The sequence below is a fragment of the Thalassophryne amazonica genome, chromosome 13 (assembly GCF_902500255.1).
Source record: "Thalassophryne amazonica chromosome 13, fThaAma1.1, whole genome shotgun sequence".
Classification (NCBI taxonomy): domain Eukaryota; kingdom Metazoa; phylum Chordata; class Actinopteri; order Batrachoidiformes; family Batrachoididae; genus Thalassophryne; species Thalassophryne amazonica.
In genome coordinates, this window is record NC_047115.1 from 54,175,094 (window position 1) to 54,198,049 (window position 22,956).

Consider the following 22,956-nt stretch of genomic DNA (forward strand, 5'->3'; position numbering starts at 1 on the left):
TGGCTCTCTTTTATAGACGTTTTATTGAATCTGTTTTAACTTTTTGTATTGTTGCATGGTTTGGAAACTTTTCCTGTTCCAATAAGAGTTGTCTCGGTAGTCTTGTTAAAACTGCTGAAAAAAAAGGAAGTCAGCAGGCCCGGGTAATGTCTATCTATAACAGACAGGTCCTGAGGAAGGCTAATGCTATTCTGGATTGTCTTAATCACCCACTGAAAAAAAGAGTTTGAGCTTTTGCTCTCAGGTCGTCGTTTTAGGGCTCCTATGAAGAGGACTAAACGATTTCAGCTCCATTGTTGTATTTGAGCCACATCTCAGTTGAAAGCAAATCCCCAAAAAGGTCAACTCTAATTAGCACAAATCATTTGTTTATATTAACACAGGAGGGGTTTGATCTGTGGTATATGCATTATTAAACCCTGCTTAAGCTGTCATGTTTGATTATGCTGACTATGAATAATAGGGTTAACTGATGCCATCCTTGTGACTTCAAAGTACTGACAGATCAGCATTCTTTCCTTTCTGTACAAGATAATGTTCCTCTAATTGATATCTTTGTCTTTTTGATTTTTTTCTAGACTATCTCCGTTTCTGTGTCTGTTCTCACTCTGAGTTGCATTGCCCAGGACCGTTGGTATGCGATCTGCCACCCACTCATGTTCAAGAGCACAGCCAAAAGGGCTCGCAAGAGCATTGTTGTCATCTGGGTTGTATCATGCGTCATCATGATTCCGCAGGCTGTTGTTATGGAGTGCAGCAGCCTGCTGCCGGAGCTCACAAACAAGACCAGCCTGTTCACAGTGTGCGACGAGCACTGGGGAGGTTCGTTTCTGCACATTCCCTCTAGCCCATGAACACTTTGTGTGGCTTGCTTTTCTTTCCTAAGATCATCCATGCAATTTAAGAAATGAAAGCACATTTTTGGTTCTTACTACTGTAGAGGAGAGGTTGGTTTCTTATTATCAAAACACTGTAGGCAAACTCAATTTGGTGGAGTGATCATTTTTTTTAAACCTTTATATCAATTTTACAATATGTTTTCAGCAGTCATCATAGCATGGGTTCCCTCTGGGTGCTTCAGCTTCCTCCCACTTCCAAACACATGCAGGTTAGGTGAATTGGAAACTTTAAATTGTCCGTAGGTGTGAATGTTTGTCAGTCTGTATGTGGGCCTGTGACAGACTGGGGTCCTGTCCAGGGTGTATCCCGCCTCTCGCCCAGTGACTGCTGGGATGAGCTCCAACTCCCCATGGAATAAGTGGGAAAAGAAAATGAATGAATATACTTAAGAGTTACATCGTGATTAGTGCCACCACATGGGAGCGAATTAGCAAAATGCTAAAGGAACGTCTCCCCCACTGCTTATTTAATGCAACCACACACTCGCACGCCATTTGTATTGGGGGGCACACCGCACACTCGCATGCCATTTGTGTTGGGGGGACACACTGCACACTCACATGCCATTTGTGGTGGTGGTAGGGAACACGCACACTCGTATGCCATTTGTGGTGGTGGTAGGGAACACGCACACTCACACCCCATTTATGTTGCTCGGTATCACACTCGTGGCGCACTTTGAAAACGTGCGGCCAGTTGTACAGCCAGCATGAAAGTGGTTGCCTGCTCTGTATTTTCATGCTGGCAGCGTGAATGGCCCCGCCTTTTCGAAGTGCCCCACGAGTAGTGTTGGATGTTCGTGGGTGCCACCTGGACTCAGGCCAACTCCAACCGCGTGTGGGTGTCATGATTTGCCCCTGCTCTGTCCGTGATCATTATGATTTTCTGTCAGTTTGTCTTTGTTGAGTTCTTTTGTCTGCTTTTTTGATCATCTGTTTATTTTGTTTCGTCACAGCTGCTGCTTTTCAGTTCATCTCACTTCAACCACATCTTGAGTTCCATTCTGGTTTAGTTTAGCCTTTGATCCACTGTCTTTGATTTTTGTTCATTATTGCTTTTGTCACAGCTTGTTGTTTTCTGTTCATCACACTCCAGCCACATGTTGAGTTCCGTTCTTGTTTAGTTTTGATCCACTGTTTTTGCTTGTTTCATGATTGCTTAGTTTGATTTGTCAAGTTTACCACATTAGTCTTCAGTTGTATTATTCATGTCAGTTCTGTTCTAGTCTTGGTCTTTGAATTTCTTGATGTCTGCTTTTCTTTTTATGGTCAAGTATTAATCTTTTCTTGTAAAGAGTCCATGTATCCTTTGTCCATTAGTTCTTTGCCAGTCTTGTTACTTCAGTATTGTTAGTTTATGGTTATTAGTTATGTCCATATTGTCTCCACTCCCTTGTCTCCACTCCCCATCTCTGTTCTCATATAATCACACCTAGTTTCATTTGTATCACTGTGTCCCTCTGATCCCTGCAATCTCTTGTCCTGCACTTCCTCATCTCTGTTGGCCACACCCGGTTTTGTCTGCAATCTTGTCACTGCACTCTCTTGCCTCACAGTGTCTCATCTTTGTTTGTCCACACTCTCCTGTTGCCAGCTCACCACACCTGTTTCACATCACTGCTAATTATCTTCTGTGTATTTAAACCCTTTGAGTTGTGTGTTCTGTGCTTGTTCGTTGATGTTACTATCTCCGTTCCATCTCACGTATCTATGTTCCAAGTTTCTAGCCCTAGTTCCTTGTGGCCGACTGTGCCTGTTTTTCTTGACCTTGCCTTTTGTCTTAGCCCTTGTAACTTTGATTGCCGTGCTTGGACCTCAGCCTGTATTTTTGACGACGCCTTTGTATTACACCTGCCTGTACCTTCGCATCGCTGACTGCCTTTTTGTGTAACAGACCCTCTGCCAGAATTTACGATAAAGCCTTTTACATCCTACCACCTGCTTGTGAGTCTGCACTGTGCCTCCTGCCTCCTGCTGTGTCCAGCTCCCCTGAGAATCATGACAGTGGGTTGAATGGCCATTTGTCCAACATTCAGCTGCTGGTGTGAAGGCCACTGTTTGACATGGCGGATGATTTCATGCAGCCCCTCAGCCACAACACGATATGTCTGACCTGCGTACGACATCCCGCGCAAATGCTGCGGACATGATCAGATGGCAGTGTGACCTCATCTTGCCCGCCGTTCGAATGGGTGTCCAGCGCAAGCGGCATGCAAATATAGAGTGCATTTGCCGTGCCCAAATGGATGTGGCGACTAATTTCGGCGAGTGCGGCTCCAATTTCCCACACGTGCCATTCAAATCCTCCTTCGTGCACCATTTTGCCTCAATCATGTTGTCTGAAGAGGCCCATAATGATTACATTTTCCTTTTAATTCTTTCCACAGCTGAGATCTATCCCAAGGTCTATCACATCTGTTTCTTCATTGTAACATACCTTGCTCCTCTATGCCTCATGGTTCTGGCGTACATCCAGATATGTCATAAACTGTGGTGTCAGCAGGTGTGTGTATATTGTGTGAAAGCACAAACATCATTCTCCAATGAGTATCTAACTCAGAGATTTGATCTCCTGTCAACCTCACAGTTTCTGTCATTAATATTTTATGAACAGATCCCTGGAAGCACATCAGTTCTGCAACGAAAGTGGAGGTCATTCCAGTGCTCATCTCAGTCTTCAGGGCCTGGAGAGTCTGTCAGGGTCAGAACCAGCACTGTTTGCGCTGAGCTCAAACAGGTCAGAGCTCGACGCAAGACGGCTCGCATGCTGATGGTGGTGCTGTTTGTTTTTGCTCTGTGCTACCTGCCAATCAGCGTGCTCAATGTTATGAAAAGGTATTCACCACATGGAACATGTCACTGTGCAAAACTGATGCCATACAATCTTTTTATTCACCATCACATCATTATGCTTCATTATGATTGATGCACAATGCATTTTGGTTGAAAACATTAGGGCCTGATTTACTAGAGGTTTGTGCGCATATAAAAGTGTGAGAACTTCATATCACCTGCAAAAAGATATGCACCCTGATGTGCCAGTGGTGCACATGGCGGATTGCATCTTTCATATGAGCTAAATAGCACATACTGTTGATTTAATAGTTGCATTAATGATTATGCAATTCCTAGTGGTGCATTGTGAATTAGTGTTCATGACACGTTGCACCTCCTGTGAAATTGCAGACAAACCATTTATAAATGTTCAATAAATATAATTTTTAGTTGTGTGTGTGTGTAAAGGTTTCAAACACTCCAGAATTTTCAGAAAATTTGATTTTATTCATCAAAGGGTCAACAGTAAGCATCCACCTCTCCACACACCCTTTGAAACATTAGTTCATGCATCTATCACCACTCAGCGCTCTCTTCAGTGCTTCATTATCAGTAAAATGTAAAGTAAATACACAGATTAGATTAGATTAATATTTGCACATCAGCTGGTCATCAGATTGTCTGGTCGATGACCAGTCAGACTGAATACCATGTCATGAACATGATGTTCTTACATATATCTGTTTCTGAGGAAAGTGTCTAACTTGCTGAGAAACTCTCAAGAAATTCATGAGAACAGGTTAGAAGTCATGAGGATGCTGGACAGAGGTGTTTGGCAGTGATGATATCTTTGCAGGAGAATGTTGTTCTAAGTCTGTTGTGTCCTGCTGGAGTATTATTACCTCCGCCAAGGAGGTTATGTTTTCGGTCGCGTTTGTTTGTTTGTCTGTCTGTTTGTCAGCAGGATAACTCAAAATGTTTTGAATGGATTTTGATTAAATTTTGTGGAGTGGTTGGAAATGACAAGAGGAACAAGTGATTAAATTTTAGTGGTGATCCGGATCACGATCTAGATCCAGGAATTTTTTTAAAGGATTCTTCACCATTGTGGGATAGGGGGAATTTGCCTCTCCTCAAAGCAAATTGATCACATAAGCCACCCGTCTGCTGCGTACATGACGGGACGCTGTGAAAAGACGAGCAAGCACTGCATCAAGAAGTCCGCGCACGTCTCCACACAGCCTCCATACGGCTCCGGAGGACTTACGTATGCTTTAGGGGAAGGTGGGGGGGTTCATTGAACGACTAGCGGAATGTCTGTTTCTGGCACACGGTCAGCAGGAGGAGGTGCTGCAGCAGCGCCCTGAGCACGCGCTTCCACCTGGGCGGTGAGAGCCTCCATCCTACGATTGAGAACACTGCTCTGCTCGGTAACTAAGTCCAACCGAGCGGTAAAGGCGGTTAAGATGTGCTGCAGCTCACCCAACACGCCTCCTGCTGGCGCCCGTGCACCTCACTCTTCCAGTGGCTGTTCAAGCGATGGTTGACGCCCCTCGGGATCCATGACGCTGGCCGAGAAATCCTGTTGTGAAAGTGTCGTGACACGGACCCACAACAGGGGGCGTTAATGAACGGACAATGGATAAGCCAAAAGGTAACAATTTAATGTTGTGAATCACACAACGATGTACAGACAATAACAATACAGTGACTGTCAATCATACACCAGGTGACGTGTGGGCAGGCTCGACGATAGAAGACGCCTGGCGAGAGAAAAGCCGGATCCACACAGCTTCCACCGCCAACGGAGCTGAAGAACACCGGAGCCGCCAAGCCCTGCGCCCCGGGTGGCCACTGTCTTCAGCAGTCAGACCCAGTACTGCTGGCAGAGAACAGAGACAGTCCAGATGAGTGTGAGGTCGCACACTCAGTAATCCCACAGTCTGTATTCAGTAAAGGAGGGAGAACCTCCACCTCCAATCACACACTCGTGCAGCTCCTGTCTAACCACTTATCTGGTTGGAGTGCGAAGCGAAGCCATCGCTGATCACACCAAATGCCAATCTCACAGATAAGGACACACCACAGGAAAACGGATGCAAAGAAGTTCAGATTATTACTCAATGTTTTGAGTCAGCAGAGAAAAGTACCTGATTGGTAGTTGATTTCTCGGCGAGGAGGTGGAGTTGCAGTCCGGCCTTTGTAGTGGTGGTGATGGGTGACAGCTGGTGTTGATAGGTGACAGCTGTCACTTCTAGCGGCTCCGACGCCCTCTCGTGCTTGGAGCCCGCACTCCAAGCAGGTCGCCATCTGGTGGTGGTGGGCCAGCAGTACCTCCTCTTCAGCGGCCCACACAACAGGACCCCCCCCTCAACGGGTGCCTCCTGGCGCCCGACCAGGCTTGTCTGGGTGCCGGGCGTAGAAATCGGCCAGGAGGGCCGGGTCCAGGATGAAGCTCCTCTTCACCCAGGAGCGTTCTTCGGGTCCATATCCTTCCCAGTCCACCAAATACTGGAATCCCCGGCCCTTTCGACGAACGTCCAGGAGTCGGCGCACAGTCCAAGCCGGCTCCCCGTCGATGATCCGGGCAGGCGGCGGCGCCGGTCCAGGGGCACAGAGGGGAGAGGTGTGGCAGGGTTTGAGTCTGGAGACGTGGAATACTGGATGTATCCGCAGTGAAGCTGGCAGCTTCAGCTTCACTGCGGCTGGACTGAGGACCTTCACGATGGTGAAGGGTCCTATAAATCTGTCCTTAAGCTTCTGGGATTCCGTTTGTAGAGGTATGTCCTTTGTGGATAACCAGACTGCCTGCCCGGGCTGGTATGCAGGGGCCGGGGAACACCAGCGGTGTGCATGGGCCTTAGCCCTCATCCGGGCTCTGAGCAGGGCAGAGCAGGCGGTACGCCACACCCGACGGCATTTCCTCAGATGGGCCTGGACCGAGGGCACCCCGACCTCTCCCTCCACTAGCGGAAACAATGGGGGCTGGTACCCCAAACACACCTAAAATGGGGAGAGGCCGGTGGCAGATGAAACTTGGCTATTATGAGCGTACTCGATCCAGGCCAGATGGTCACTCCAGGCCATCGGGTGCGCGGAGGTCACGCAGCGGAGGGCCTGCTCCAGTTCCTGGTTCGTCCGCTCTGCCTGCCCGTTTGTCTGGGGGTGGTACCCAGATGAGAGACTGATGGTGGCCCCCAGTTCCCTGCAGAAACTCCTCCAGACCTGGGAGGAGAACTGAGGACCACGATCCGAGACTATGTCCAATGGAATCCCATGCAGACGCACGACATGGTGGACCAGGAGGTCTGCAGTCTCCTGGGCCATCGGGAGCTTCGGGAGGGCCACGAAGTGGGCCGCCTTGGAGAACCGGTCCACTATCGTTAAGATGGTGGTGTTGCCCTGGGACGGCGGGAGGCCCGTGACAAAGTCCAGGCCGATATGAGACCAGGGGCGACGAGGCACAGGCAGAGGCTGGAGGAGGCCTTGGGCCTTGTGATGGTCGGCTTTGCCCCTGGCACAGGTGGTGCAGGCCTGGACATACTCCCGGACGTCAGCTTCCATAGACGCCCACCAGAAGCGCTGCCGGACCACTGCCACAGTCCTTCGCACCCCTGGGTGACAGGAGAGCTTGGAACCGTGACAGAAGTCAAGGACCGCAGCCCTGGCCTCTGGTGGGATGTACAGTTTGTTCTTCGAACCTGTCCCCGGGTCCGGGCTCCATGTCAGGGCCTCCCGGACGGTCTTCTCCACGTCCCAGGTAAGGGCGGCCACGACAGTGGACTCGGGGATGATGGTTTCAGGGGGGTCTGACAGCTCGGTCTTGACCTCCTCTTCGTGCACCCGGGACAGGGCGTCAGATCGTTGGTTCTTAGTCCCGGGGCGGTACGTGATCCGGAAGTCAAAACGCCCGAAGAACAGCGACCAGCGGGTTTGCCTGGGGTTCAGACGCTTCGCGGTCCGGATGTACTCCAGGTTCCGATGGTCCGTGAAAACCGTAAATGGTACCGATGCTCCCTCCAACAGGTGTCTCCACTCTTCAAGAGCCTCCTTCACCGCAAGAAGTTCCCGATTGCCGACGTCATAGTTCCGTTCAGCTGGGGTCAACCTGCGGGAAAAGTAGGCACATGGATGGAGAACCTTGTCGGACTCCCCGCTCTGGGACAGCACGGCTCCTATCCCTGAGTCAGAGGCATCCACTTCAACAACAAACTGGCGCTTGGGATCGGGCTGCACCAGAACCGGTGCAGTCGAGAACTGGCGTTTCAACTCCCTAAACGCGGCTTTGCACTGATCCGACCAGGTGAAGGGGACTTTTGTAGAGGTCAGGGCTGTCAGGGGGCTAACTACCTGACTGTAGCCCTTGATGAACCTCCGGTAGAAATTTGCAAAACCGAGGAACTGTTGTAGTTTCCTACGGTTCGTTGGTTGGGGCCAATCTCTCACCGCCGCAACCTTGGCCGGATCAGGGGCGACGGAGTTGGAGGAGATGATGAACCCCAAGAAGGACAAAGAAGTGCGGTGGAACTCACACTTCTCGCCCTTCACAAACAGCCGGTTCTCCAACAACCGCTGTAGGACCTGACGTACATGCTTGACATGGGTCTCAGGATCCGGAGAAAAGATGAGTATATCGTCTAGATATACAAAGACAAACCGATGCAGGAAGTCCCGCAAGACGTCATTAACCAATGCTTGGAACGTCGTGGGCGCATTGGTGAGGCCGAACGGCATGACCAGGTACTCAAAGTGACCTAACGGGGTGTTGAATGCCGTCTTCCACTCGTCTCCCTCCCGGATCCGAACCAGGTGATAAGCATTCCTAAGATCCAATTTCGTGAAAATTTGGGCTCCATGCAGGGCCGTGAACACTGAATCCAATAGAGGTAACGGGTATCGGTTGCGAACCATGATCTCGTTCAGCCCTCTGTAATCAATGCATGGACGGAGTCCGCCGTCCTTCATGCCCACAAAAAAGAAACCAGCACCCATCGGGGAGGTGGAGTTCCGGATCAACCTGGCAGCTAACGAGTCCCGGATGTAGGTCTCCATTGATTCGCGTTCCAGACGTGAGAGGTTGTACAGCCTGCTGGACGGGTACTCAGCGCCTGGTATCAAATCAATGGCACAATCGTACGGACGGTGCGGGGGCAGCGTGAGTGCCAGATCCTTGCTGAAGACGTCAGCAAGGTCGTGGTACTCAGCCGGCACTGCCGCCAGATTGGGGGGGACTAAAACCTCCTCCTTAGCTGTCACACCTGGTGGAACCGAGGATCCTAAACACTCCCGGTGGCAGGTTTCGCTCCACTGAACCACAACCCCAGACAGCCAATCAATCCGGGGATTGTGTTTTAACACCCATGGAAAACCCAAAATCACTTGGGAGGTAGAAGGTGTTACATAAAACACAATCTCCTCCCTGTGATTCCCAGACACCACCAATGTCACTGGCTGTGTCTGGTGTGTGATTAGTGGAAGAAGGGTGCCATCTAGCGCCCGCACCGACAATGGTGACGGTAAGGCCACTAGAGGGAGCCCAACCTCCTTTGCCCATCTGCTATCCAGCAGATTCCCCTCCGACCCCGTGTCCACCAGTGCTGGGGCGTGAAGGGTTAGATCCCCACTCAGGATCGTGACTGGGATTCGTGCAGATCGTCGGGGTTTCCCCACGTGGGTGTTGTGACCCACCCTTAGCCCAGTCTCTAAGGACGAGTGCTGTTGTTTTGACCGTTTGGGGCATTCTTTCTGTATGTGCTCGGTAGAGCTGCAGAGAAAACACTCTCCACGGATCAGCCTCCTTTGTCTCTGATCTGATCGTTTTTTGGCCCTGCTCGTGTCCATAGCAACGTCAGCAGGGGGAGCTGTTGTCACGTGGAGAGCCCTGGCAGTGGAGCGTGGGGAAGTCGGCTTCCTTTCGGACACGGGAGGAAGAGGTACGGCTTGTGCCTGGCCACGCCCCTCGTCTCGTTCCCGTTGGTGTTCCGTTAATCGGTTGTCTAACCGTATAACCAAGTCGATAAGCCCATCTAAATCCCGTGGCTCGTCCTTCACCACCAGGTGCTCCTTAAGGACCAGAGACAGTCCGTTTACAAAGGCGGCGCGGAGCACAACAGCATTCCAGCCGGCTCGTGCTGCCGTGATGCGGAAGTCGACTGCATACTTCGCCGCGCTCCGACGCCCCTGCCGTATCGACAGCAGCACACTTGAAGCGGTCTCGCCTCTATGAGGGTGGTCGAACACCTGTCGGAACTCCCTCACAAACTCAGTATAAACCGTTAGGAGCCGTGAATTCTGCTCCCAAAGCGCCGTAGCCCAGGCGTGTGCCTCTCCTCAAAGCAAATTGATCACATAAGCCACCCGGCTGGTGTCTGCTGCGTACATGATGGGACGCTGTGAAAAGACGAGCGAGCACTGCATCAAGAAGTCCGCGCACGTCTCCACACAGCCTCCATACGGCTCCGGAGGACTTATGTATGCTTCAGGGGAAGGTGGGGGGGTTCGTTGAACGACTAGCGGAATGTCTGTTTCTGGCACACGGTCAGCAGGAGGAGGTGCTGCAGCAGCGCCCTGAGCACGCGCTTCCACCTGGGCGGTGAGAGCCTCCATCCTACGATTGAGAACACTGCTCTGCTCGGTAACTAAGTCCAACCGAGCGGTAAAGGCGGTTAAGATGTGCTGCAGCTCACCCAACACGCCTCCTGCTGGCGCCTGTGCACCTCGCTCTTCCATTGGCTGTTCAAGCGATGGTTGACGCCCCTCGGGATCCATGACGCTGGCCGAGAAATCCTGTTGTGAAAGTGTCGTGACACGGACCCACAACAGGGGGCGTTAATGAACGGACAATGGATAAGCCAAAAGGTAACAATTTAATGTTGTGAATCACACAACGATGTACAGACAATAACAATACAGTGACTGTCAATCATACACCAGGTGACGTGTGGGCAGGCTCGACGATAGAAGACGCCTGGCGAGAGAAAAGCCGGATCCACACAGCTTCCACTGCCAACGGAGCTGAAGAACACCGGAGCCGCCAAGCCCTGCGCCCCAGATGGCCGCTGTCTTCAGCAGTCAGACCCAGTACTGCTGGCAGAGAACAGAGACAGTCCAGATGAGTGTGAGGTCGCACACTCAGTAATCCCACAGTCTGTATTCAGTAAAGGAGGGAGAACCTCCACCTCCAATCACACACTCGTGCAGCTCCTGTCTAACCACTTATCTGGTTGGAGTGTGAGGCGAAGCAGTCGCTGATCACACCAAACGCCAATCTCACAGATAAGGACACACCACAGGAAAACGGCTGCAAAGAAGTTCAGATTATTACTCAATGTTTTGAGTCAGCAGAGAAAATTACCTGATTGGTAGTTGATTTCTTGGCGAGGAGGTGGAGTTGCAGTCTGGTCTTTATAGTGGTGGTGATGGGTGACAGCTGGTGTTGATAGGTGACAGCTGTCACTTCTAGCGGCTCTGATGCCGTCTTGTGCTTAGAGCCCGCACTCCAAGCAGGGCGCCATCTGGTGGTGGTGGGCCAGCAGTACCGCCTCTTCAGCGGCCCACACAACACCAAGGAGGGAATCTCTTTAGGGTCAGTGACCCTATGGCCTTGTTTAGAAAAGTGTTTCATAAGTGTTAAAAAATTCATATATTTGCAATTTAGTTGAATAATGAATTTTGTCTCTTATTTGTTTTTGTCTATAAGTGCATGCAATATCAGTATCAGTGCTCAGATGAAAGTAGCTTCTGGGGTGCAAGTTGCAATAAACTGTGATGCCAAGCGCTAAGGATACATGCTATCCAGTCACAGCAGATGAAACTTTTTTTACTACTGAGCAAACATCATTGTTAGACTTTTTTAGGTTCAATGATTCCACGGCGTGTAGATGTTATGGCGTCAGTGACCCCATGGCCTTGGCAGAGGTTTGCACTCTCTGAGTGCTTCTAGTTATACGAGGGCTGTCAATAAAGTAACGGTCCTTTTTATTTTTTTCAAAAACTATATGGATTTCATTCATATGTTTTTACGTCAGACATGCTTGAACCCTCGTGCGCATGCGTGAGTTTTTCCACGCCTGTCGGTGACGTCATTCGCCTGTGAGCACTCCTTGTGGGAGGAGTCGTCCAGCCCCTCGTCGGAATTCCTTTGTCTGAGAAGTTGCTGAGAGACTGGCGCTTTGTTTGATCAAAATTTTTTTCTAAACCTGTGAGACACATCGAAGTGGACACGGTTCGAAAAATTAAGCTGGTTTTCAGTGAAAATTTTAACGGCTGATGAGAGATTTTGAGGTGATTCTGTCGCTTTAAGGACTTCCCACGGTGCGAGACGTCGCTCAGCGCTCTCAGCCGCCGTCGTCAGCCTGTTCAAGCTGAAAACCTCCACATTTCAGGTTCTATTGATCCAGGACGTCGTGAGAGAACAGAGAAGTTTCAGAAGAAGTCGGTTTCAGCATTTTATCCGGATATTCCACTGTTAAAGGAGATTTTTTTAATGAAAGACGTGCGGACCCGTCCGCACGTCTTTCGGGACGCAGCCGACGCGGTGCGGCGGCACAGGAAAAACACCTCCGTGTTGATAACCATTTGTAAAATCAACCTAAGATTGTTCAACCTAAGATGACAACTGTATGTCTTTGAGACTCAGTCCCTGGGTACCACTGGAATGGTGCGAACCTGTGAACTAGTTCAGGCGGTCAACTCCAGCTGCTGTGCACTGACATGTCTCACTCCACATAATTACCACATACCCCCTACTGAAACACACTACCAACAAAAGAGCAGTCTGAAGTCACTTTCCTGCACTTTCCTCTTTACCATTTCATTTTCATTTTGATCATTCTTTTGCACAGCTGGTATGAAAAGGAAAACACTATGTCCTTGTCTTTTACTTGTTAATTGTGTCAGCTAATGTGCACACTAGAAGATGAAAATATAAATAGGTTGACTGAATATTAATTTTATTTATGAGTCAAATAATGCATCCAAGTTTTGAAAATTAAAAAGCATTTCTCAGAATACTTGTTAATTTTCAAATTTGCTTTTTCCATTGATTTGTGAACACTATACCGGGGTATTTTTTGAAAAGTGCAAATGTCTTTTATTTTTGTATTATGTCATAGAATGTGCACACTTGAAGATGAAAATGAAAATTCAAATAGGTTGATTCAATATTAATTTTATTTATGAGTCAAATAAATCCATGTTTTGAAAATTAAAAAGCATTTCCAATAACACGTTTCAGTACTGGGCATGCCGGTTTCCTCCCACAATCAAAAACAGGCTTATTTAGGGTCTCCTCCTTTCTCTGCCCCAAAGCAAGAAAGCATCTCCACATCTCAAGTTGGTCCCTGGGCTCTGCTCCTACTGTTTGTGTCTAACTGTAATTTGGATGGGTTAAATGCAGAGGACAGATTTCATTGTATGTATTGTACAATGACAATAAAGACCTTTTTTTCTTCATCTTCCTCTTCCAATACCGTTTAGAGTGGGCAGAGCACAGTACAAACTACCAGTGGTGGGCACAGCTAACTGAAAAGTTAGCTTTGATAACCATTAAACCGCTAACTGAAAAGTTAATTTTTATAACGCTAAACCAATAAACCGTGAATAAATTTAGCGGAAGTTACCGCTAATCGATAGCATTTAGTATTGACTCGGTACACTGTCAGCTATCGATTAGCCTGTTTTGAGTTTAAGCACTGCAGGGCCTGCTGAGTAAATTCAAAGGTGATTAAAAACACAAAAGGAACACACAAAAAATAAGCAAAAAAAAAAAAACATAAAACAAACACTGTCCTCGTCTTTATAGAAGTCACAGTTTATCTCTCTATTATATATTTATAAACCATTAATGGAGCGACGGTGTGTGTGTGTGTGTGTGTGTGTGTGTGTGTGTGTGTGTGTGTGTGTGTGTGTGTGTGTGTGTGTGTGTGTGTGTGTGTGTGTGTGTGTGTGTGTGTGTGTGTGTGTGTGTTTCTGTGTTTTTTTTTGTTGTTTTTTTGTCTTATTTACCTGCAAGTGGCTGATTGAATTTGATTTCACATTTACAGACATTAACACATAAAATTCTCATTTAAATAATGCTGTCTTCATCATGTTACCACCCACTGTCATTTATGTAATTATTCTTAGTCGCACACAAAACATTCACCAACCCAATGTACAAACTTTTAGAACATCCACGCAACTCAGTATTTGTTATAGGGGAACTTAGTAAATCAGGCCCATAGTATTTAGACTGCCTTAAGGTTTTTGAGTTGATGAACTTGAGAAGACAAGTTGAGGTAGTTTTTATAATGAGTCAACCAAGAAAGTATACCAAGTTTGGTCTGGATTAGTTTTATATGGGAAGGTGAAGTAACGTAATTTTATCACAGCACACCTTCGATATTTGTGGCCAGATGTGGCTGGTATTGATGCTTCAGCATTTTCCCTTTTGCTTGTCCTACATGGCTATAGCCTTTCCAGTTAGCAATTATAGTTAAGAGCATAGGTTCTCAGTACTAAAAAATAGTGATGACAGGCTTTGGAATATTGGACTTAACCCTTGAGGATGGTAGAGCCACTTTTTGGTTAATAGTAATGTATTTATTATTACTGGCATCTGGGGCTGTAAATCATATGTGCACGAATATATTCTCTGGGTTTAAAGACGTTATTGCGTTTGTTTTATGTAAACATGCGAGAATCACAGTCTGTCTCTCCGTTATTTTCAGTGGGAGCTGCTGTGAGCTCCGCTCACTTCCTGATCATGTCATTCTGGGGGAAAGTGAAGTTTGCTCTTTAACATCTTGATTATTGTTCTTTACAACACTGTTTGTCCTCTTTGTTCCAGACTAATATATATAATATGTCTGATATTCGGTTTGCGTTTATTAAATTCCACGCAGATTAAACATAGCAGACACGGATTATTTGTTATAATTGTTTTAGCAAGTTTTCAGGGTATCATGCAGCAGTCTCTTAATAACGTGACGAAAAGCATTAAAAAATTACATTTTTGTAGTATAATATTCATTTACAATTGTCATCATGTGGATTCTCTATGTTGTTTTGACTGCAGCGACTCTCTGGCGTGCAAGGGATTATGGGATACATGAAAACCCTGAATAGACCTAAAATAACTTATTTAATTTGATGTCCAGATTACATCACTTTCAATCTGTACTTTCCTTTAAAATCCTGTGAGATCTCATTAGCTCATTACTTTCCTCTTCAGAAGTGCATGTTGAATGTGAGAAAGACAGAAAATAATCTGTTTTTGCCGCAGTCCCCTTTTGTCTGAAATATGTGTCACTCAATACAAATCCATATACAAATGGACACAAAAAGATGTTATACTGTATTTGTAGAATCATTATAAAATTTACATCAATTTGTCTTCTCAGGTTCAGTCAACTTAAAATTCTAAGGCAGCCTGGATAACAAGCTTATTAAGTTCAAGCAAAATGACATTTTCTTTAGTGTTCAGTATATTTAGATTTAAGGAATGACCTCTGTGGTGGTTATTTGTGGGCAGTTACTGTTGAAAACATGACAACAAATCACTTTATGGGCAGTAAAATGATTAATTTTATGTCATAATTTAATTGCAGAGTCTTTGGAAGTTTCAAGAACACAAACGACAGAGAAACAGTGTACGCGTGGTTCACTTTCTCACATTGGCTCATATACGCTAACAGTGCTGTGAATCCAATCATCTATAATTTCCTCAGCGGTAAGTCTGGAGTGTGAATCCTCAAATGTGTGATTTCATCACCACCCTCTGCTGGACAATTTGGCAATTACAATACAAACGACTGCTTTGTGTCTTCATTCCAAAGATGTTTCTTTTATCAAATTAAGCCCATTCAAAGGTATATTGTATTTGACATAACAATCTGAATAGGAATTGGGACTTTAAATCCCACAGAATGGAAAAGAAAGGCAGGTTTTATGTTTTTATAGCAACAGTCAATAATCCCAGAACTGAAATGTCAATCATGCAGTGAATCCTTCTTCTATTATTTACATATAAATCTGAAGGTCATCACTGTATTTAAATAATTGCTGCATAAATGTTTCCAAGTTCATATTTTCTGAATAGATTTCTGTTTTTCATATTTTCTCCAGGGAAGTTCCGTGAAGAATTCAAAGCAGCTTTTTCCTGTTGCTGCTTCGGCCGAGGCCAAACCGAGGCACAGAGGCGAAGAGCCAGAATGAGCACCGGTAGCCGAAAATCCCTGTCAACTCAAGTTAACAATATAGACAATGTGTCACGCATATCTGATCAGATAGTGGCATGTAACCATGATGGTGAGCTTTTGTAGTCAACCTGAACTCTCTGTTTAGTATTAATGTGAATAGAACAAACACCTCATACATGATGTTTTTTTTTAGTTCTACAGGACACGTTTTGAAACATGGTAACTGGTAGATCCTCACATTTCTGATACGCCATGGGACGTGATCTACCAAACCAATTTCTGTCAGGTACAACATACTGTATTACAGATTATTTTTTGTTTTACAATCGCTAACCAGTGTTTACCTATACTTTTTCTAAACACTTAAAATAGCAGCACACCTGCATCACCCAATTGGCCAAATTGTTAATTTTCAATTTATTTTCATTTATATAGCGCCAAATCACAACAAAGTTGCTTCAAGGCGCTTCACACAATTAAGGTCTAACCTTACCAAGCCCCAGAGCAAGCACACAGGTGACAGTGGTAAGCAACAACTCCCTCTGAGGAAGGAACCTCAAGCAGACCAGACTCAAAGGGGTGACCCTCTGCTTGGGCCATGCTGCTGATGCAATTTACAAAACAATTTACAAAACGAATATTCAGGAAATTTTGCCAGTGCACAGGACAGGAGGGTTACAGAAACAGACACCACACCCATCTCTGGATGGAGCCGCACCTCAAACAGAGAGAGAAAAAAAAACAGAAGCAGGCTTCGTGTCAAAAGTCTGGCAACAGCATTTTGAACCAGTTGGAGACCCCTAATGTTGGACTGCAGTAAACCAGAAAAAAGAACAGTAGTCCAATCTAGAAGAGACAAACGTATGAATCAGGGTCTCAGCATCAGCCATAGACAGGATGGGATGAATCTTCGCTATATTTCGCAGGTGGAAGAAAGCAGTCCTCTCTAATATGGAGGTCAAAGGACAACGTAGGATCAAATATTACCCCAAGGTTCCTCACTTTGTCAGTGTGATGTATGACACACAAGCCTAGACTAAGCGTTAGCTGGTCAAATTGATGCCGGTGTTTCACTGGACCAAGAACCATCATTTCAGTCTTATCAGAGTTTAAAAGTAGGAATTTGCTTGACATCCAGCTTTTCACTGATGCAATGCAATCTTCTAAGGATTTTATGTGGATGAGAATACCAACAGTTATTGGCATGTATAACTGAGTATCATCAGCATAGCAATGAAAGGTAATCCCAAAACACCGTAATATGTGCCCAAGGGGTGCTATATAAAGGGAGAAATGCAGGGGCCTAAGACGGACCCCTGTGGAACCCCAAATTTCATGTCACTAAGGGCCGAGATAGTGTTATTGTACAAAACACAGTGAGAATGACTGGTAAGGTATGACGTCAACCATGCAAAGGCACTCCAGTAATCCCAAAATGATTCTCCAGTCTATCGAGTAGAAGATGAGGATCCACGGTATCAAATGCAGCACTAAGATCTAATAGCACCAGAACCGTAGTGGTGTCCGAATCCATTGCAAGCAGAAGACCATTCACCACTTTATGAGAGCTGTCTCTGTGGAATGATATTTTCTAAAAGAAGACTGCAGTGGCTCAGTAAGGTGGTCCACTAGCTGCCATGAAACCACTTTTTCCAGAATTTTAGAGCAGAATGATAGATTTGATATCGGCCTATAGTTTTTCAATACACTAGGGTCAAGATTAGATTTCTGAAGTAATTGTTTAATCACTGCAGATTTTAAACATTTAGGAACAGATCCAGAGGTTAATGAGAGATTAATAATTTACAGCACAGTCGGCCCAAGAAAACCAGTTTTGTTCATATAGGATCAAATATGCAGGTTGTGCTTTTTGTAGATGTTACAAGTTTCGTCAGCACGCCTAGTGAGATACTATCAAGTTCTGTAAATCTAGGTAATACCTCAGTAATGGCACCCATCTCAATAGCAGGGTGTAGTGGCTGGGTTAAGCTGGGATAAGTTTAAACTAATGTCGTCTATTTTCTTCTCGAAGTAATCCAAGAAATCTTGTGCTGTAAAAGGAGAGCGACTTACAGGTGGTCGTCCATGCCACCGTGTCGAACAAGAACTTTGAGTTATGCTTGTTTTTGTTGATCAAATCAGAGTAATAGGTCTGCTTTGTAGCCAGTAGTGCATGCTTATAGTCTAAGATAGCATCACGCCACGTGAGGTGGAGTACTTCTAATTTTGAACTACACCATTTCCGTTCTACACCTCTAGCCTTATGCTTGAGGGCACAAAAGTAATCATTGAACCAAGGTGACTGTGTTTTTTTTTGGGGGGGGGGGGTTAATAAAGGTGGCACAATCATGTTGAGTGTAGTTTTGAGCGCTGAGTTTAAAGTACCCACAAGACTGTCTACTGATTGGGCATTTTTCAAACATGAAGCTAAGATATCAGGCAATCTAGCTTCAAGTTCAGTTGTAGTTGAAGAGTTGATGCATCACCGCAGTGATAAATAAGGTTGTTGTTCCAATAAACACTGCACCGAAAGTGTAAACCTGTAAACTTAATAAGTGAGTGATCAGAGACCACCAATGCAAGAGGCATGATGTCAATATTTGTGACAGCAATACCACATGCGAGAACCAAAATCAGGGTATTTCCACTAATGTGCATCAAATCCTGAATGCTTTGCTGAAATTCTAATGCATCCACAATTTCCATAAATGATTTGCAGAGGGGATCAGAAGGCTTATTTATATGTTAAAGTCATTTTCTCTTCAAAAACCTGTTTTGTTGATTAAATAATAACTCTTCATGTGAAAATACTCAGACTCAGACTCACTTTTATTGTCACTTGACCCTTACAGGCAAAACAAAATGCAGTTTCTCCAGGTCTTGGTGTAGTTAACTGGGACAATTTTTTTTTTAACCTAACCTATTGTATAAACTTTTGCAATATATCATGTACTATACACACACTAACCTTATCAAAACACAGGAAACCTGACTCAAAATTAACTCATTCTGTCAAAGAATAGTATGTTTTTAATACACAAGGTACATACAGCATAATCAAAGTGCAACAACTTTCAAAATTCTAGAAATTGTTATATGCTGGATGGCACGACATGGTAGGACACAAATGCAGGATTCAGAAGTCAGCATTACAGAGTTTAATACCAGTCCAGGTAGGGTTCGGTACACAAAAAGGCAAGCCAATATAAACAATGGTAGGCAAAGCATTAGGCAGAGACAGGGTCTAAAAGCAGGCAGACAGGTGGAAAACAGGGGTAAGCAACAACTGGACATGATACCTGGAGGACAAATGCTTGAAAGTGGCACAAGGCATAACAGTCTCACAACAGGATGAGGGGAAAGGTGTGACTAACATAGGAGGAGTGATAATGAGGAAATCCAGGACAGGTGTGTGAGGAAAGATCTGGAAGGGGGTGTGGCAAGCAGGTTGGGAGGACAAGTGGGAAACAGACACTTAGACAAGAAAAATCCCTCCAACAAAACCCAAGCACCAAAAATAACAGAGAGAACAAATACAATGATACAAAACCACCCCACAGTCCTAATCATGACAAATTGCTGACATTACAAAAACTGCATTGATTTTTATGTTTCGGTTTTACGCCCTCCATGCTATCACGAAATGGCATGAGATTGGTTTGAAATGTGTTAATGGTACTGCCCCAACAGACCGATGTTGTGAAAATAGTATTTAGAGTTTTGAAAATGTGGCTACAGATTGGGCAAATGCACGTTAGCAATTGAAAAAAAACCACATACATACAACACATTTCTCTGGAAAAATAATGTAATATATAGTTTCTAATCTATAATACATTAGCATTTTGCTGGAACACTTTATTTGTAAACATTACCACTGGATGAAAGTAAAATCTGTAGATTTTCACCTATGTTCAGAATAAATCAGACAGTGAAGCAGGAAATAAGTTAAAAAAACAAAACAAAAAAAAAAAACAAGAGTGAATGAAAAATTAAATTGCATGGAAATTCCAACCCAGTCTCACGGCATGTCGTGATTCAGCAGCACAAAATATATTATATTAATCTATTGGTTTGTGATATTGTCAGGAAAAGTGCAAAATGTTTGTCATGGGAGCACAAATTTATTCTAATACTTCCATGACGGCTGCACGAAATTAAAAGTGAAGTGGGGGGGGGGGGGGCCTCAGAGGTGGTCATGTTTAGGGTTAGGGGAAGGAGTAGAGTTAGGTTATGGTTAAGGTTAGGGTTAGTAATAGTGAGTTTTAAAAAAAACCCTGTCACGAAAATTTTAATCATTTTGTGACGGGAACACGAAAAAAAAATGTGAGACTGGGCTGAGAATTTCTGTTCAATAGCAGTTGGTGACCAAGCGGTTAAATGTGCCTGTTTTCAGTGTGAAAGGTTCCCAGTTTAAAACCCACATTTGCTCAATAGCTGCAAAATAAATGCAAAATAAATCATTTTTAGCTCAATGAAAGACAAGCTTCTGTGCATCTCTTCAAGCACAGTTATTTCAGAGCAAAGCCAAGCTTTGTGTTAAAAGATGTTCCCATCAGGATTTGCACAATGCATTTTGCACATATGTAAGAAAACATGAGCTTTGTGCCGATGTCAATACAGTTTATGTAGATAACAGTACAGTGGCAACGTGCATCTTTGATCCATGCGTCTTCATATCCAATGTGATGTGATAATTTTACTGTAGCATTCATGTTGAATGACTTTGATGATCACTTTCTGATGAAACCTGCTTGGGGAGAGAAGATGAATATATATTTTGTTTCACTGATATTAAACCAAAATAAATTTTAGAAAAACAAATTGTTGCATGAGGAGCTCCACAAGCTCACATCAAAAATACTTGTATGTGTTTGATAAAATGTGAGAATTTTCTCATTCAAAATTTGAGAAATTGTAGAAGATTCTGAAAGAGTTAAACACCATGTGAAGATATGATTTAACTCTGGCTTTGTGCTGCATTTAAATGTGGTCAGCTTTGTGCACATTTAGTGCTTTTATGTGTATTTTTGCAATGTTTATGCACTTTGTCCCTCTTTTGTTTGAGATTATGAAAGTGTATTTGGCTTCTTTGAGGAGCACTTCAGTTAATTGTTGGTTTCAATTCTGTTTTATAAATAAAAGATTATAATTATAATCTTACTGGTTCATCTTGTGTTGGTAAACTTTTTTTCCCCCCAAACTGAATGCTCTAGTATAACCAGCAGGAGACCATTTATGTGTTCAGTGAATTTGGTGACACCACACCTGAATTTATTGAATATTTTTTTCTGGTGTCTCTTTTAGTTTTTTCACTTCGTAGACGGTCCCTATGCTTCCGCCTGCTTGTTCAGGCCAATGTTATTTTTCCAGCTCAGAGGACGGCTCATATCGGTAAAAACAAGGCTGTAGCTCGTTGTCTACCTTCCTGAGCTTAGAAACTAGTGTGGTTTGTTTTTCTACAACGTTTTTCTTAACATTATTGAGCCGTGAACTTTGAATCTGTGACTATCTTTCTTAAGGCTACTCTGATTAGGCTACTGTCGCTTATGCCACCAATGTGTGCAGGCTGTTTCTAACAAAATAATAATAATAATAATGATAATAATTAGAGATGAGCGAGTACACTATTATCTGTATTGTTCAACCATCTAAATTATCTGTATCTGTACTCAGAGTGGGCGGGCCTAAACCGGAAGTGGGCGTGATTTAACCAGAAATGGGTGGGGCTTACATCTGTATATTATTTAAGTCTGAAATTGATATGGATTGATCAGAAGTTGCTATATTTATTGTTTATTTGAAAACTATTTACAGAACAGCTTCAAAATTGAGATTCAAATCAATGATTTTGATCACACACATACGAGGTCTGTCCAAAAAGTAAAGGACCTTTTTATTTTTTTCAAAAACTATATGGATTTGAATCACATGTGATTGCATCAGCCAAGCTTGAACCTTCGTGTGCATGCGTGAGTTTTTTCACGCCTGTCGGTTGCGTCATTCGCCTGTGGGCAGGCTTTGAGTGACAAAACCATAGGAATTCGCGCGTCGGGATGGAGCCGCATGGCGCAAAGCAACGCCGTGATGAAGCCTCACAGGACATGTTCTGGCATGTCCAGCTAATTCACAATTTCTCGGATAGTCACACGACTGAAAAGCCACCGAAAACCGTCTGAAAGCCATCTGAAAGCCATCCTGTGAGACCAACACGGAGGTGGTTTTGTGCCACACCATTCGCGGCACGGTGGCGCATTCCTCCGCTCCTCTTTCCATAACAAAAACTCCTGTAACAGTGGAATGTGCCAAAAAAGTCTTGATGTCCACGTCTTCTGCCATTTCTGTGGTAGTCAGACGACGTCCCGGATCAACACAGCATTCAGTTTGGAAATGATCTGGTCGTTTGAGCCTGTCGATCGCCGTTCGGAATGTGGCGCACTCTCAGCCGCTCTGGGCGGTCTTTAAACCGGCTGTAACACTCCTCAGTCTGTGTGATCCCCATAAAATCGTCCCTGAAAGCCATCTGAATTTAGCGAATGGTGTCCACCTGGCTGTCTCTCACAGTTTCTGGAAAAATTTGATGTAGCAAAGCTCCAAATCATTCAGACATTTCCCTGACAATGAAAATCCGATGAGGGGGTGGACCAGTGCTCACTCAAAGCCTGCCCACAGGCGAATGACGCAACCGACAGGCGTGAAAAAACTCACGCAGGCGCACGAAGGTTCAAGCTTGGCTGATGCAATCACATGTGATTCAAATCCATATAGTTTTTGAAAAAAATAAAAAGGTCCGTTACTTTTTGGACAGACCTCGTAAGACAATTATTTACAGAACAATTTTTTTATGAACTCAGAACATGAATTTTATTAAGTATTTGAATGAATATCTACAGAGCAGCCTCGGAATTGAGATTCAGTGTTTTTGATCACAATAGTAAAGGACCTATTTACAGAACAGCCTCAAAATTGAGATTCAAATCAATGATTTTTATCACAAAAGTAAGAGAAAAGTTTACAGAACAAGTTTTTATGAACTCAGAACATGAATACTCTTAACTGTGTGAATATTTACAGAAAAGCCTCAGAATTGAGATTCAATGTTT

General features: G+C 44.7%; 1 protein-coding gene across 1 annotated transcript in view; it reads left to right on the forward strand.

Moving 5' to 3' along the window:
• The window catches only part of hcrtr2 (hypocretin (orexin) receptor 2), a 51,147-nt gene extending 35,171 nt beyond the window's left edge, over positions 1-15,976 (forward strand). Inside the window, exons 3-7 of the mRNA XM_034184376.1 lie at positions 579-822; positions 3,287-3,402; positions 3,514-3,734; positions 15,263-15,384; positions 15,780-15,976. Of these exons, the coding sequence (XP_034040267.1) occupies positions 579-822; positions 3,287-3,402; positions 3,514-3,734; positions 15,263-15,384; positions 15,780-15,976 (900 nt within the window). The remainder of the gene's footprint in view (positions 1-578; positions 823-3,286; positions 3,403-3,513; positions 3,735-15,262; positions 15,385-15,779) is intronic.
• Positions 15,977-22,956: the final 6,980 nt, after the last annotated feature.